We start from the raw sequence: 16,063 nt of genomic DNA on the forward strand, positions 1-16,063 counted from the left end.
AGGCCCATGTCTCTCTGGGTAGAAATCCTGGCTTTGACAGAGGCCCTGTGTCAGCTGTCACTCACAGTCAGGACTCCCTGTCTGAAAGCTCCGTCGCCCTGCAGTCTGCCACCACTGTCCCCAGGAGAAAAGACAGACGGACAATGATAGACTTATGGCAGGATCAGGCCACATTACTGCATTTAACCCAGGTCGAACCCATAAGGCTCTGGTCAAAAGTAGTGCACTATGTTGGGAATAGGGTGCCATTAGGGTGCCAATAGGGTGCCATTAGGGTGTCAATAGGGTGCCATTAGGGTGCCAATAGGGTGCCAATAGGGGGTCAATAGGGTGCCATTAGGGTGCCAATAGGGTGCCATTAGGGTGCCAATAGGGTGCCAATAGGGTGTCAATAGGGTGCCATTAGGGTGCCAATAGGGTGCCAATAGGGTGTCAATAGGGTGCCATTAGGGTGCCAATAGGGTGCCATTAGGGTGCCAATAGGGTGCCATTAGGGTGCCAATGGGGTGCCAATAGCCTTGTAAAAAATGCAAGGCTAAATGTAACACAACTACAGGCAAGATGTGGGTCACACTGAAGGCCAGAAAAGGAGCAGACAAAGACCAGGCAACATATACATGGAGCCAACCAACCCAGGGCATTCTGGCTGTAGCCAACCAACCCAGGGCAGTCTGACTGGAGCCAACCAACACAGGGCAGTATGAATAGAGCCAACCAGCCCAGGGCAGTCTGAATAGAGCCAACCAGCCCAGGGCAGTCTGAATAGAGCCAACCAACCCAGGGCAGTCTGACTGTAGCCAACCAACCCAGGGCAGTCTGACTGTAGCCAACCAACCCAGGGCAGTCTGAATAGAGCCAACCAACCCAGGGCAGTCTGACTCGAGCCAACCATCCCAGGGAAGTCTGACTGTAGCCAACCAACCCAGGGCAGTCTGACTGTAGCCAACCAACCCAGGGCAGTCTAACTGTAGCCAACCAACCCAGGGCAGTCTGAATATAGCCAACCAACCCAAGGCAGTCTGACCGGGGCCAACCAACCCAGGGCATTCAAAATTAGAGCCAACCAACCCAGGGCAGTCTGAATAGAGCCAACCAACCCAGGGCAGTCTGCATAGAACCAACTAACCCAGGGCAGTCTGAATAGAGCCAACTAACCCAGGGCAGTCTGAATAGAGCCAACTAACCCAGGGCAGTCTGAATAGAGCCAACCAGCCCAGGGCAATCTGACCGGAGCCAACCAGCCCAGGGCAGTCTGAAAAGAGCCAACCAACCCAGGGCAGTCTGAATAGAGCCAACCAACCCAGGGCAGTCTGCATAGAACCAACTAACCCAGGGCAGTCTGAATAGAGCCAACTAACCCAGGGCAGTCTGAATAGAGCCAACTAACCCAGGGCAGTCTGAATAGAGCCAACCAGCCCAGGGCAGTCTGACCGGAGCCAACCAGCCCAGGGCAGTCTGAAAAGAGCCAACCAACCCAGGGCAGTCTGAATAGAGCCAACCAGCCCAGGGCAGTCTGACCGGAGCCAACCTACCCAGGGCAGTCTGAATAGAGCCAACAACTCAGGGCAGTCTGAATAGAGCCAACCAACCCAGGGCAGTCTGAATAGAGCCAACCAACCCAGGGCAGTCTGAATAGAGCCAACCAACCCAGGGCAGTCTGCATAGAACCAACTAACCCAGGGCAGTCTGAATAGAGCCAACTAACCCAGGGCAGTCTGAATAGAGCCAACTAACCCAGGGCAGTCTGAATAGAGCCAACCAGCCCAGGGCAGTCTGACCGGAGCCAACCAGCCCAGGGCAGTCTGAAAAGAGCCAACCAACCCAGGGCAGTCTGAATAGAGCCAACCAGCCCAGGGCAGTCTGACCGGAGCCAACCTACCCAGGGCAGTCTGAATAGAGCCAACAACTCAGGGCAGTCTGAATAGAGCCAACCAACCCAGGGCAGTCTGAATAGAGCCAACCAACCCAGGGCAGTCTGAATAGAGCCAACCAACCCAGGGCAGTCTGACTGTAGCCAACCTACCCAGGGAAGTCTGAATAGAGCCAACCAACTCAGGGCAGTCTGAATAGAGCCAACCAACCCAGGGCAGTCTGAATAGAGCCAACCAACCCAGGGCAGTCTGAATAGAGCCAACCAACCCACGGCAGTCTGACTGTAGCCAACCTACCCAGGGCATTCTGACTGGATCCTACCTACAGTAACTAACTGTATCCTACCTACAGTAACTAACTGTATCCTACCTACAGTAACTGACTGTATCCTACCTACAGTAACTGACTGTATCCTACCTACAGTAACTAACTGTATCCTACCAACAGTAACTAACTGTGTCCTACCTACAGTAACTGACTGTATCCTACCTACAGTAACTAACTGTATCCTACCTACAGTAACTGATTGTATCCTACCTACAGTAACTGACTGTATCCCACCTACAGTAACTGACTGTATCCCACCTACAGTAACTGACTGTATCCTACCTACAGTAACTAACTGTATCCTACCTAACAACAGTAAATAACTGTAGCCCACCTACCTACAGTAACTGACTGTATCCTACCTACAGTAACTGACTGTATCCTACCTAGAGTAACTGACTGTATCCTACCTACAGTAACTAACTGTGTCCTACCTACAGTAACTAACTGTATCCTACCTACAGTAACTAACTGTGTCCTACCTACAGTAACTAACTGTATTCTACCTACAGTAACTAACTGTATCCTACCTACAGTAACTAACTGTATCCTACCTAACAACAGTAAATAACTGTAGCCCACCTACCTACAGTAACTGACTGTATCCTACCTACAGTAACTAACTGTGTCCTACCTACAGTAACTAACTGTGTCCTACCTACAGTAACTCACTGTGTCCTACCTACAGTAACTAACTGTATCCTACCTACAGTAACTAACTGTATCCTACCTACAGTAACTAACTGTATCCTACCTACAGTAACTGTGTCCTACCTACAGTAACTAACTGTGTCCTACCTACAGTAACTAACTGTATCCTACCTACAGTAACTAACTGTGTCCTACCTACAGTAACTAACTGTATCCTACCTACAGTAACATTAGCAAACAACAACATGTGTCAGAATACTGTGTATCAAAACCATTCAAAGATCAAAACTACAGTCAAGTCTAAACTGATGATGTAGGAAATCCAAAGCCTGTTTTATGAGTCAAATGTGGAAACAAAATGTGTATAATAACGTTTTTTAAGAGGCTTCCCAAAGCCTGTGTTACGAGGAATAATCTCTGCCTCTTGCTATATTATGTCCCTTCACCCCCAGAGCTTAGACAGGTTTGACCTAAAGACTAATCATCCCCAGACAGGTGTGACCTAAAGACTCTTCCTGTAATCATCCCCGGACAGGTGAGACCTAAAGACTCTTCCTGCAACCATCCAGTAATGTGATATGAAAAACAGTCTGCTGAGGATATGGAGATGAAATAACTAAAAAGCATAGAGGGACAGGCATGATGAGAAAGGAGAGAGATGAGAGAGAGAGGAGAGAGGAGAGAAGAGAGAGAGAGAGAGAGAGAGAGAGAGAGAGAAGCATGATGAGAGAGGAGAGAGAGAGAGAGAGGCTGAGAGAGAGAGAGAGAGAGAGAGAGAGGCAGAGAGAGAGAGAGAGAGGCATGATGAGAGAGGAGAGAGAGAGAGGCAGAGAGAGAGAGGCAGAGAGAGGCAGAGAGAGGAGAGAGAGAGAGAGAGAGAGGCAGAGAGAGGCAGAGAGAGAGGCAGAGAGAGGCAGAGAGAGGCAGAGAGAGAGGCAGAGAGAGGAGAGAGAGGCAGAGAGAGAGCCATGATGAGAGAGGAGAGAGAGAGAGGCAGAGAGAGGAGAGAGAGAGAGGCAGAGAGAGAGAGGCAGAGAGAGGCAGAGAGAGAGAGAGGCAGAGAGAGGCAGAGAGAGAGAGAGGCATGATGAGAGAGGAGAGAGAGAGAGGCAGAGAGAGAGAGGCAGAGAGAGAGAGAGAGAGACATGTTGAGAGAGGAGAGCGAGAGAGAGAGAGAGAGGCAGAGAGAGGCAGAGAGAGACAGAGAGAGAGAGAGGCAGAGAGCGAGAGAGAGGGAGTGAGAGAGAGAGAGAGGCAGAGAGAGAGGCAGAGAGAGGCAGAGAGAGAGAGAGAGAGGCAGAGAGAGAGGCAGAGAGAGGCAGAGAGAGGCAGAGAGAGAGGCAGAGAGAGGCAGAGAGAGGAGAGAGAGGCAGAGAGAGGCAGAGAGAGGCAGAGAGAGAGAGAGGGGCAGAGAGAGACATGATGAGAGAGGAGAGAGAGAGAGGCAGAGAGAGGAGAGAGAGGCAGAGAGAGAGAGGCAGAGAGAGAGAGAGGCAGAGAGAGGCAGAGAGAGAGAGAGAGGCATGATGAGAGAGGAGAGAGAGAGAGGCAGAGAGAGAGAGGCAGAGAGAGAGAGAGAGAGAGAGAGACATGTTGAGAGAGGAGAGAGAGAGAGAGAGAGAGAGAGAGAGAGAGGCAGAGAGAGGCAGAGAGAGAGACAGAGAGAGAGAGAGGCAGAGAGAGAGAGAGAGGGAGAGAGAGGCAGAGAGAGGCAGAGAGAGGAGAGAGAGGCAAAGAGAGAGAGAGGCAGAGAGAGAGAGAGAGAGACATACATGATGAGAGAGTAGAGAGAGAGAGAGAGAGAGAGGCAGAGAGAGAGAGAGGCAGAGAGAGGCAGAGAGAGAGAGAGGCAGAGAGAGAGAGAGAGAGAGACATACATGAAGTAATTATACAGTAGGTAGTGTATGATGAGAAATGAGAGAGAGAGACATACATGAAGTAGTTCTACAGTAGGTAGTGTATGATAGTTTGTGTGAATCACGGTGCAAGTTTTTTATTTTCTCCCTCTTTTCTTCAGTCAACACAAAAATCAATCACGACACACGTCCCTTTGGACTCAATTAGCTTCAGTTAAAACAACTGGTGTGACTTCAATGTCCCCCCCCAAGACTAGCCGAGCCGCATCATACTGTGTGTGTGTCTCTGTGTGCGTCCGGTTGACTTGTCAGACTGATGATCTGTCAGCGAGACTCCAGAGCTTCTAAGAGACGGTTGATAATTAGCCCATAATTCCCTGTTCTCTCACTCACACACACTCACTGCCTGAACTGAACTGGAGACAAGGATTGTATGTCACTGTCATCAAACTAGAACGTGATTAAAACGGTTCGGTAATATAATTTGGGTTACTTTCTGTACTTCTGTCAAACGTGTCTCATGTCGTCTACCGATTGAGAATGAAGTCTGTATCAGCAATGATGTCACTTTATAGCAGGAGATCACCGGGCCTGCTCCACTGACTCACTGCTACCTCTAGTCTGTCCTGCTCCACTGCTACCTCTAGTCTGTCCTGCTCCACTGTTACCTCTAGTCTGTCCTGTTCCACTGCTACCTCTAGTCTGTCCTGCTCTCCTGACTCACTGCTACCTCTAGTATGTCCTGCTCCCCTGACTCACTGCTACCTCTAGTCTGTCCTGCTCCACTGTTACCTCTAGTCTGTCCTGCTCCACTGACTCACTGCTACCTCTAGCCTGTCCTGCTCCCCTGACTCACTGCTACCTCTAGTCTGTCCTGCTCCACTAACTCACTGCTACCTCTAGTCTGTCCTGCTCCACTGACTCACTGTTACCTCTAGTCTGTCCTGCTCCCCTGCTCCCCTGACTCACTGCTACCTCTACTCTGTCCTGCTCCACTGCTACCTCTAGTCTGTCCTGCTCCCCTGACTCACTGCTACCTCTAGTCTGTCCTGCTCCACTGTTACCTCTAGTCTGTCCTTCTCCCCTGACGCACTGCTACCTCTAGTCTGTCCTGCTCCCCTGACTCACTGCTACCTCTAGTCTGTCCTGCTCCCCTAACTCACTGCTACCTCTAGTCTGTCCTGTTCCACTGCTACCTCTAGTCTGTCCTGCTCTCCTGACTCACTGCTACCTCTAGTATGTCCTGCTCCCCTGACTCACTGCTACCTCTAGTCTGTCCTGCTCCACTGTTACCTCTAGTCTGTCCTGCTCCACTGACTCACTGCTACCTCTAGCCTGTCCTGCTCCCCTGACTCACTGCTACCTCTAGTCTGTCCTGCTCCACTAACTCACTGCTACCTCTAGTCTGTCCTGCTCCACTGACTCACTGTTACCTCTAGTCTGTCCTGCTCCCCTGCTCCCCTGACTCACTGCTACCTCTAGTCTGTCCTGCTCCACTGCTACCTCTAGTCTGTCCTGCTCCCCTGACTCACTGCTACCTCTAGTCTGTCCTGCTCCACTGTTACCTCTAGTCTGTCCTTCTCCCCTGACGCACTGCTACCTCTAGTCTGTCCTGCTCCCCTGACTCACTGCTACCTCTAGTCTGTCCTGCTCCCCTAACTCACTGCTACCTCTAGTCTGTCCTGCTCCACTGTTACCTCTAGTCTGTCCTGCTCCACTGACTCACTGCTACCTCTAGTCTGTCCTGCTCCACTGACTCACTGCTACCTCTAGTCTGTCCTGCTCCCCTGACTCACTGCTAGCTCTAGTCTGTCCTGCTCCACTGACTCACTGCTACCTCTAGTCTGTCCTGCTCCACTGACTCACAGCTACCTCTAGTCAGTCCTGCTCCCCTGACTCACTGCTACATCTAGTCTGGGCTGCTCCACTGACTCACTGCTACCTCTAGTCTGTCCGGCTCCACTGACTCACTGCTACCTGTAGTCTGGCCTGCTCCACTGACTCATTGTTACCTCTAGTCTGTCCTGCTCCACTGACTCACTGCTACCTCTAGTCTGTCCTGCTCCACTGACTCACTGCTACCTCTGGTCTGTCCTGTTCCACTGACTCACTGCTACCTCTAGTCTGTACTGCTCCACTGACTCACTGCTACCTCTAGTCTGTCCTGCTCCACTGACTCACTGCTACCTCTAGTCTGTCCTGCTCCACTGACTCACTGCTACCTCTAGTCTGTCCTGCTCCACTGACTCACTGCTACCTCTAGTCTGTCCTGCTCCACTGACTCACTGCTAGCTCTAGTCTGTCCTGTTCCACTGACTCACTGCTACCTCTAGTCTGTACTGCTCCACTGACTCACTGCTACCTCTAGTCTGTCCTGCTCCACTGACTCACTGCTACCTCTAGTCTGTCCTGCTCCACTGACTCACTGCTACCTCTAGTCTGTCCTGCTCCACTGACTCACTGCTACCTCTAGTCTGTCCTGCTCCACTGACTCACTGCTACCTCTAGTCTGTCCTGCTCCACTGACTCACTGCTACCTCTAGTCTGTCCTGCTCCACTGACTCACTGCTACCTCTAGTCTGTCCTGGGGAACCACTGTGAGTCTGGATTATATTATGTTATCTCCTCTCTCATACTGACTCTAGTCTGTCCTGAGGAACCACTGGGAGTCTGTCCTGAGGAACCACTGTGAGTCTGGACTGAGTTGTTATCTCCCCTCTCATACTGACTCTAGTCTGTCCTGAGGAATCACTGGGAGTCTGTCCTGAGGAACCACTGGGAGTCTGGACTGTATCATGTTATCTCCTCTATCATACTGACTCTAGTTTGTCCTGAGGAACCACTGGGAGTCTGTCCTGAGGAACTACTGGGAGTCTGGACTGTATCATGTTATCTCCCCTCTCATACTGACTCTTGTCTGTCCTGAGGAACCACTGGGAGTCTGTCCTGAGGAACCACTGGGAGTCTGGACTGTATCATGTTATTTCCCCTCTCATACTGACTCTAATCTGTCCTGAGGAAATACTGGGAGTCTGGACTGTATCATGTTATCTCCTCTCTCATACTGACTCTAGTCTGGACTGAGGAACTACTGGGAGCCTGGACTGTATCATGTTATCTCCGCTCTCATACTGACTCTAGTCTATCCTGAGGAACCACTGGGAGGCTGGGCTGTATCATGTTATCTCCTCTCGCATACTGACTCTGTCCTGAGGAACCACTGGGAGTCTGGACTGTATCATGTTATCTCCTCTCTCATTCTGACTCTAGTCTGTCCTGAGGAACCACTGAGAGTCTGGACTGTATCATGTTATCTCCCCTCTCATACTGACTCTAGTCTGTCCTGAGGAACCACTGGGAGGCTGGACTGTATCATGTTATCTCCTCTCGCATACTGACTCTGTCCTGAGGAACCACTGGGAGTCTGGACTGTATCATGTTATCTCCTCTCTCATTCTGACTCTAGTCTGTCCTGAGGAACCACTGAGAGTCTGGACTGTATCATGTTATCTCCCCTCTCATACTGACTCTAGTCTGTCCTGAGGAACCACTGGGAGTCTGGACTGTATCATGTTATCATGGAGCTAACATGATACAGTCCAGACTCAACAAAGTCTAGACACAACATAGCCTTCAGGGATAAAGTCTCCAAGGATAAAGCCTCCAGAACTAAAGCCTCCAGGGATAAAGCCTCCAGGGATAAAGCCTCCAGGGATAAAGCCTCCATAGATACAGCCTCCAGGGATAAAGCCTCCAGGGATAAAGCCTCCAATGATAAAGCCTCCAGGGATAAAGCCTCCATAGATACAGCCTCCAGGGATAAAGCCTCCATAGATACAGCCTCCAGGGATAAAGCCTCCATAGATACAGCCTCCAGGGATAAAGCCTTCGGGGATAAAGCCTCCAGGGATAAAGCCTCCAGGGATAAAGCCTCCAGGGATAAAGCCTCCATAGATACAGCCTCCAGGGATAAAGCCTCCATAGATACAGCCTCCAGGGATAAAGCCTCCAGGGATAAAGCCTCCAGAACTAAAGCCTCCATAGATACAGGCTCCCGGGGATAAAGCCTCCAGGGATAAAGCCTCCAGGGATAAAACCTCCATAGATGAAGCCTCCAGAGATGAAGCCTCCAGAGATGAAGCCTCCAGAGATGAAGCCTCCAGAGATGTAACCTCCAGAGATGAAGCCTCCAGAGATGAAACCTCCAGAGATGAAACCTAAAGACATGAAGCCTCCAGAGATGAAACCTACAGAGATGAAGCCTCCAGAGATGAAACCTCCAGGGATAAAGCCTCCATAGATACAGCCTCCAGGGATAAAGCCTCCATAGATACAGCCTCCAGGGATAAAGCCTCCAGGGATAAAGCCTCCATAGATACAGCCTCCAGGGATAAAGCTTCCAGGGATAAAGCCTCCATAGATACAGCCTCCAGGGATAAAGCCTCCATAGATACAGCCTCCAGGGATAAAGCCTCCAGAACTAAAGCCTCCATAGATACAGCCTCCAGGGATAAAGCCTCCAGGGATAAAGCCTCCGGGGATAAAACCTCCATAGATAAAGCATCCATAGATGAAGCCTCCAGAGATACAGCCTCCAGAGATGAAACCTCCAGAGATGAAACCTCCAGAAATGAAACCTCCAGAGATAAAGCCTCCAGGGATAAAGCCTCCAGAGATGAAGCCTCCAGAGATGAAGCCTCCATAGATGAAGCCTCCAGAGATGAAACCTCCAGAGATGAAACCTCCAGAGATGAAGCCTCCAGAGATGAAGCCTCCAGAGATGAAGCCTCCAGAGATGAAGCCTCCAGAGATGAAGCCTCCAGAGATGAAGCCTCCAGAGATGAAGCCTCCAGAGATGAAGCCTCCAGAGATGAAGCCTCCAGAGATTAAACCTCCAGAGATTAAACCTCCAGAAATGAAGCCTCCTGAGATGAAACCTCCAGAGATAATCCAATCCAAAATCCAAAATTAAATCTAAGCTTCCTATTTTGCAACAAAGCCTCCTTCACTCATGCTGCCAAACATACCCTTGTAAAACTGACCATGCTACCGATCCACGACTTAGGCACTGTCATTTACAAAATAGCCTCCAATACCCTACTCAATAAATTGGATGCAATCTATCACAGTGCCATCCGTTTTGTCCCCAAAGCCCCATATACTACCCAGCACTGCGACCTGTACGCTCTCGTTGGCTGGCCCTCGCTTCATTCTCATCGCCAAACCCACTGGCAATTCCTCCTTTGGTCACCTTTCCTTCCAGTTCTCTGTTGCCAATGACTGGAACGAACTGCAAAAATCACTGAAGCTGGAGTCTTATATCTCCCTCACTAACTTTAAGCATCAGCTGTCAGAGCAGCTCACAGATCACTGCACCTGTACATAGCCCATCTGTAAGTAGCCCATCCAACTACCTCATCCCAAAACTGTATTTATGTATGTATTTATCTTGCTCCTTTGCACCCCAGTATCTCTACTTGCACATTCATCTTCTGCACATCTACCACTCCAGTGTTTAATTGGGATATTGTAATTACTTCGCCACCATGGCCTATTTATTGCCTTACCTCCCTAATCTTAATTCCTTTGCACTCACTGTATATATAATTTTTCTACTGTATTATTGACTGTATGTTTGTTTATTCCATGTGTAACTCTGTGTTGTTGTTTGTGTCGAACTGCTTTGCTTTATCTTTGCCAGGTCGCATTTGTAAATGAGAACTTGTTCTCAACTTGACTACCTGGTTAAATAAAGGTGAAATAAAAAATAAATAAAAATACATCTCCCCAGAGATAAAGCCTCCTGAGTTAAAGCCCCCAGAGATAAAGCCTCTTGAGTTAAAGCCCTCAGAGATAAAGCCTCCTGAGTTAAAGCCCCCAGAGATAAAGCCTCCTGAGTTAAAGCCCCCAGAGATAAAGCCTCCTGAGTTAAAGCCCCCAGAGATAAAGCCTCCTGAGTTAAAGCCCCCAGAGATAAAGCCTCCTGAGTTAAAGCCCCCAGAGATAAAGCCTCCTGAGTTAAAGCCCCCAGAGATAAAGCCTCCTGAGTTAAAGCCCCCAGAGATAAAGCCTCCTGAGTTAAAGCCCCCAGAGATAAAGCCTCCTGAGTTAAAGCCCCCAGAGATAAAGCCTCCTGAGTTAAAGCCCCCAGAGATAAAGCCTCCTGAGTTAAAGCCCCCAGAGATAAAGCCTCCTGAGTTAAAGCCCCCAGAGATAAAGCCTCCTGAGTTAAAGCCCCCAGAGATAAAGCCTCCTGAGTTAAAGCCCCCAGAGATAAAGCCTCCTGAGTTAAAGCCCCCAGAGATAAAGCCTCCTGAGTTAAAGCCCCCAGAGATAAAGCCTCCTGAGTTAAAGCCCCCAGAGATAAAGCCTCCTGAGTTAAAGCCCCCAGAGATAAAGCCTCCTGAGTTAAAGCCCCCAGAGATAAAGCCTCCTGAGTTAAAGCCCCCAGAGATAAAGCCTCCTGAGTTAAAGCCCCCAGAGATAAAGCCTCCTGAGTTAAAGCCCCCAGAGATAAAGCCTCCTGAGTTAAAGCCCCCAGAGATAAAGCCTCCTGAGTTAAAGCCCCCAGAGATAAAGCCTCCTGAGTTAAAGCCCCCAGAGATAAAGCCTCCTGAGTTAAAGCCCCCAGAGATAAAGCCTCCTGAGTTAAAGCCCCCAGAGATAAAGCCTCCTGAGTTAAAGCCCCCAGAGATAAAGCCTCCTGAGTTAAAGCCCCCAGAGATAAAGCCTCCTGAGTTAAAGCCCCCAGAGATAAAGCCTCCTGAGTTAAAGCCCCCAGAGATAAAGCCTCCTGAGTTAAAGCCCCCAGAGATAAAGCCTCCTGAGTTAAAGCCCCCAGAGATAAAGCCTCCTGAGTTAAAGCCCCCAGAGATAAAGCCTCCTGAGTTAAAGCCCCCAGAGATAAAGCCTCCTGAGTTAAAGCCCCCAGAGATAAAGCCTCCTGAGTTAAAGCCCCCAGAGATAAAGCCTCCTTAGTTAAAGCCCCCAGAGATAAAGCCTCCTGAGTTAAAGCCCCCAGAGATAAAGCCTCCTGCATTAAAGCCCCCAGAGATAAAGCCTCCTGAGTTAAAGCCCCCAGAGATAAAGCCTCCTGAGTTAAAGCCCCCAGAGATAAAGCCTCCTGAGTTAAAGCCCCCAGAGATAAAGCCTCCTGAGTTAAAGCCCCCAGAGATAAAGCCTCCTGAGTTAAAGCCCCCAGAGATAAAGCCTCCTGAGTTAAAGCCCCCAGAGATAAAGCCTCCTGAGTTAAAGCCCCCAGAGATAAAGCCTTCTGAGTTAAAGCCCCCAGAGATAAAGCCTCCTGAGTTAAAGCCTCCAGGGAAAAAGCCTAATTGATAAAGCCTAATTGATAAAGCCTCCAGGGATAAAGCCTCATTGATAAAGCCTCATTGATAAAGCCTCATTGATAAAGCCTCCAGGGATAAAGCCTCCTGAGTTAAAGCCTCCAGGGATAAAGCCTAATTGATAAAGCCTCCAGGGATAAAGCCTCATAGATAAAGCCTCCTTGATAAAGCCTCATTGATAAAGCCTCATTGATAAAGCCTCCAGGGATAAAGCCTCCAGGGATAATGCCTCCATAGATACAGCATCCAGGGATAAAGCCTCATTGATAAAGGCTCATTGATAAAGCCTCCAGGGATAAAGCCTCCTGAGTTAAAGCCTCCAGATCTACAGCCTGCTTTGGTAAGCCTGCTGTAATCTGTTCTGGGGGTCCCCAAGGTCTGCAGAGGCCAAGGGTAAAGATTAGGTTGGAGGAGGAGCAGGGAGGAGGAGGGAGGAGGAGTAGGGAGGAGGAGGGATAAGGAGCAGGGAGGAGGAGGGAGGAGCAGGGAGGAGGGAGGAGGAGTAGGGAGGAGGAGCAGGGAGGAGGAGGGAGGAGGAGCAGGGAGGAGGAGCAGGGAGGAGGGTGGAGGAGTAGGGAGGAAGGAGGAGGAGGGAGGAGGAGTAGGGAGGAAGAGGGAGGAGGAGGGAGGAGGAGTAGGGAGGAGGAGGGATGAGCAGGGAGGAGGAGGGAGGAGGAGCAGGGAGGAGGAGGGAGGAGGAGGGAGGAGGAGCAGGGAGGAGGAGGGAGGAGGGAGGAGCAGGAAGGAGGAGCAGGGAGGAAGAGGGAGGAGCAGGAAGGAGAGAAGGGAGAGGAGAGTGACATCTTAAAGCCATCTCTCTCTGTGTTGACAAATAACTTAGTCTATCTAGCTACAGAGACACAGACTCTGTTGAGACTATTGGAGACGATGAGTTGAGACGATCAGCAGTTTGTGGAAGAAGACGCGTAGACAATGTTGTCACAGGAATGAGCCAAAAAAACAGTAAAAAACAAAGTTATAAACAGACATATTTGAAATAATATAAATAATATTGGATACACACTGAGTGAACAAAATATTAGGAACAACTTTCTAATATTGGATAGATACAAAACAGCTTCAATTCGTCGGGGCATGGACTGTGTCGAAAGTGTCGAAAGTGTTTTACTGGCCCATGTCGACTCCAATGTTTCCCACAGTTGTGTCAAGTTGGCTGGATGTGTTTTGGGTGTTGGACCATTCTTGATACACATGGGAAACTGTTGAGCGGGAAAAATACAGCAGCGTTGCAGTTCTTGACACAAACCGGTGTGGCTGTCCCCTAATACCCTGTTCAAAAGGCACTTTAAATCCTTCGTCTTGTCCATTCACCTTCTGAATGGCAAACACACACAATCCATGTCTCAATTGTCTCAAGGCTTAAACATCCTAATTCAACCTGTCTCCTCCCCTTCAACTACACTGATTGAAGTGGATTTAACAAGTGGGGTCAATAAGGGATCATAGCTTTCACCTGGATTCACCTGGTCAGTCTATGTCAAGGAAAGAGCATACTGTTCATCATCAACCCTAACCCATTTTGTACAATCAAGTATATGGCTAAAGTAAAACAAATTGTATTTCCCTACTCCTGTCAGGAAGAGACCACCCCCTTCAGCCTGGCTCCTCCCCCAGCTGAACAGCTGATAGGGAAAGACCACCCCCCACTGCCTGGCTCCTCCCCCATCTGAACAGCTGTCAGGTAGAGACCACCCTCTCTGCCTGGCTCCTCCCCCAGCTGTATAGCTGTCAGGAAGAGACAAGCCCCTCTGCCTGGCTCCTCCCCCAGCTGAACAGCCATCTGTCAGGAAGAGACCACCCCAAGCATCTGGCTTATGTTTGTGTGCTAAAGTAGTTTGCAAGAGATTCAAGCTAGCGAGAGAAGATAGCAAGAAAGAGAATCTAGCATGAAGGAGAAGCAAGCAAGAAAGAGAAGCAAGAAAGAGAAGCTAGCAAGAAAGAGAATCTAGCAAGAGAAGCTAGCAAGAAAGAGAAACTAGCAAGAGTAGCTAGCATGAAAGAGAAGCTAGCAAGAAAGAGAAGATAGCAAGAGAGAGAAGCAAGAAAGAGAAGATAGCAAGAAATAGAAGCTAGCAAGAGAAGCTAGCAAGAAAGAGAAGCTAGCGAGAGAAGCTAGCCTTGGTCCATATTCATGTTTCCTCTCTCATCACATCTCATCACAGCACAGCACATCTCAGCTCATCTCATCACATCTCATCACATCCCATCACATCTCAGCACAGCACAGCACATCTCATCACATCTCAGCACAGCACAGCACATCTCATCTCATCTCAGCACATCTCATCACATCTCATCACAGCACATCTCAGCACATCTCAGCACATCTCATCACATCACATCTCATCACATCTCATCTCATCACATCACATCTCATCTCATCACATATCATCACATCTCATCACATCACATCTCATCTCATCACATCTCATCACATCTCAGCACATCTCATCACATCTCATCACATCACATCTCATCTCATCTCATCACATCTCATCACATCTCTTCACATCTCATCACATCACATCACATCACATCTCATCACATCTCATCACATCACATCACATATCATCACATCACATCTCAGCACATCTCATCACATCTGATCACATCACATCACATCTCATCACATCTCATCACATCTCATCACATCACATCTCATCACATCTCAGCACATCTCAGCACATCTCATCACATCAGATCTCATCTCATCACATCTCATCACATCTCATCACATCACATCACATCTCATCACATCTCATCACATCTCATCACATCACATTACATCTCATCACATCTCATCACATCTCATCACATCATATCTCATCACATCTCATCACATCTCATCACATCTCATCTCATCACATCTCATCACATCACATCTCATCACATCTCAGCACTTCTCATCACACCTCATCACATCTCATCACAGCACATCTCAGCACATCTCATCACATCTCATCACATCACATCACATCTCATCTCGTCACATCTCATCACATCTCATCTCATCACATCTCATCACATCTCTTCACATCTCATCACATCTCATCACATCTCATCACATCACATATCATCACATCACATCTCAGCACATCTCATCACATCTGATCACATCACATCACATCTCATCACATCTCATCACATCTCATCACATCACATCTCATCACATCTCATCACATCTCATCACATCACATCTCATCACATCTCAGCACATCTCAGCACATCTCAACACATCAGATCTCATCTCATCACATCTCATCACATCTCATCACATCACATCACATCTCATCACATCTCATCACATCTCATCACATCACATTACATCTCATCACATCTCATCACATCTCATCACATCACATCTCATCACATCTCATCACATCTCATCACATCACATCTCATCACATCTCATCACATCACATCTCATCACATCTCAGCACTTCTCATCACACCTCATCACATCTCATCACATCACATCTCAGCACATCTCATCACATCTCATCACATCACATCACATCTCATCTCATCACATCTCATCTCATCACATCTCATCACATCTCATCTCAGCACATCTCATCACATCTCAGCACATCTCATCACATCACATCTCAGCACATCTCATCACATCTCATCACATCTCATCACAGCACATCTCATCACATCTCATCACATCACATCACATCTCATCACATCTCATCACATCACATCTCATCACATCTCATCACATCACATCACATCACATCTCATCACATCACATCACATCTCATCACATCTCATCACATCTCATCACAGCACAGCACACTCATCCTTTTCCCCTGTGTCACTTTGCTCTATTTAATCATCAAAGATTGCTTATTCAACATCTTTCTCTCTTTTCATATCACTGAAATGGAAGACTCTATCGTAGCCTTACAATCAACAGAGAAAACAAGAACATCAATGAGGGCAACGTAGAAACAGCGGATATAAACAGTGAAATGTTCTGCTGTG

The 16,063-nt window shown here is 48.6% G+C and overlaps 2 protein-coding genes across 2 annotated transcripts; one reads left to right on the plus strand and one right to left on the minus strand.

The window, feature by feature from the left end:
* Window positions 1-8,735: 8,735 nt before the first annotated feature.
* On the minus strand, window positions 8,736-9,751 carry LOC118941016 (ATP-dependent RNA helicase A-like). Its single transcript, XM_036951086.1, has 2 exons — window positions 9,745-9,751; window positions 8,736-9,583 (listed from the first exon to the last, which is right to left on the minus strand). Exons 1-2 carry the CDS (start codon window positions 9,749-9,751, stop codon window positions 8,736-8,738), a joined length of 855 nt encoding a protein of 284 aa, XP_036806981.1.
* On the plus strand, window positions 9,750-11,684 carry LOC118941017 (repetitive proline-rich cell wall protein 2-like). Its single transcript, XM_036951087.1, has 2 exons — window positions 9,750-9,771; window positions 10,498-11,684. Exons 1-2 carry the CDS (start codon window positions 9,750-9,752, stop codon window positions 11,682-11,684), a joined length of 1,209 nt encoding a protein of 402 aa, XP_036806982.1.
* Window positions 11,685-16,063: the final 4,379 nt, after the last annotated feature.

Source organism: Oncorhynchus mykiss, chromosome 18, assembly GCF_013265735.2.
Source record: "Oncorhynchus mykiss isolate Arlee chromosome 18, USDA_OmykA_1.1, whole genome shotgun sequence".
Taxonomy (NCBI): Eukaryota; Metazoa; Chordata; class Actinopteri; order Salmoniformes; family Salmonidae; genus Oncorhynchus; species Oncorhynchus mykiss.

Coding starts and splice junctions, on each gene's coding strand:
- LOC118941017 (XM_036951087.1), top strand. CDS start 9,750: ATGCTACCGATCCACGACTTAG. Junction 9,772..10,497: donor GCTACCGATCCACGACTTAG/GCACTGTCATTT, acceptor ACATCTCCCCAG/AGATAAAGCCTCCTGAGTTA.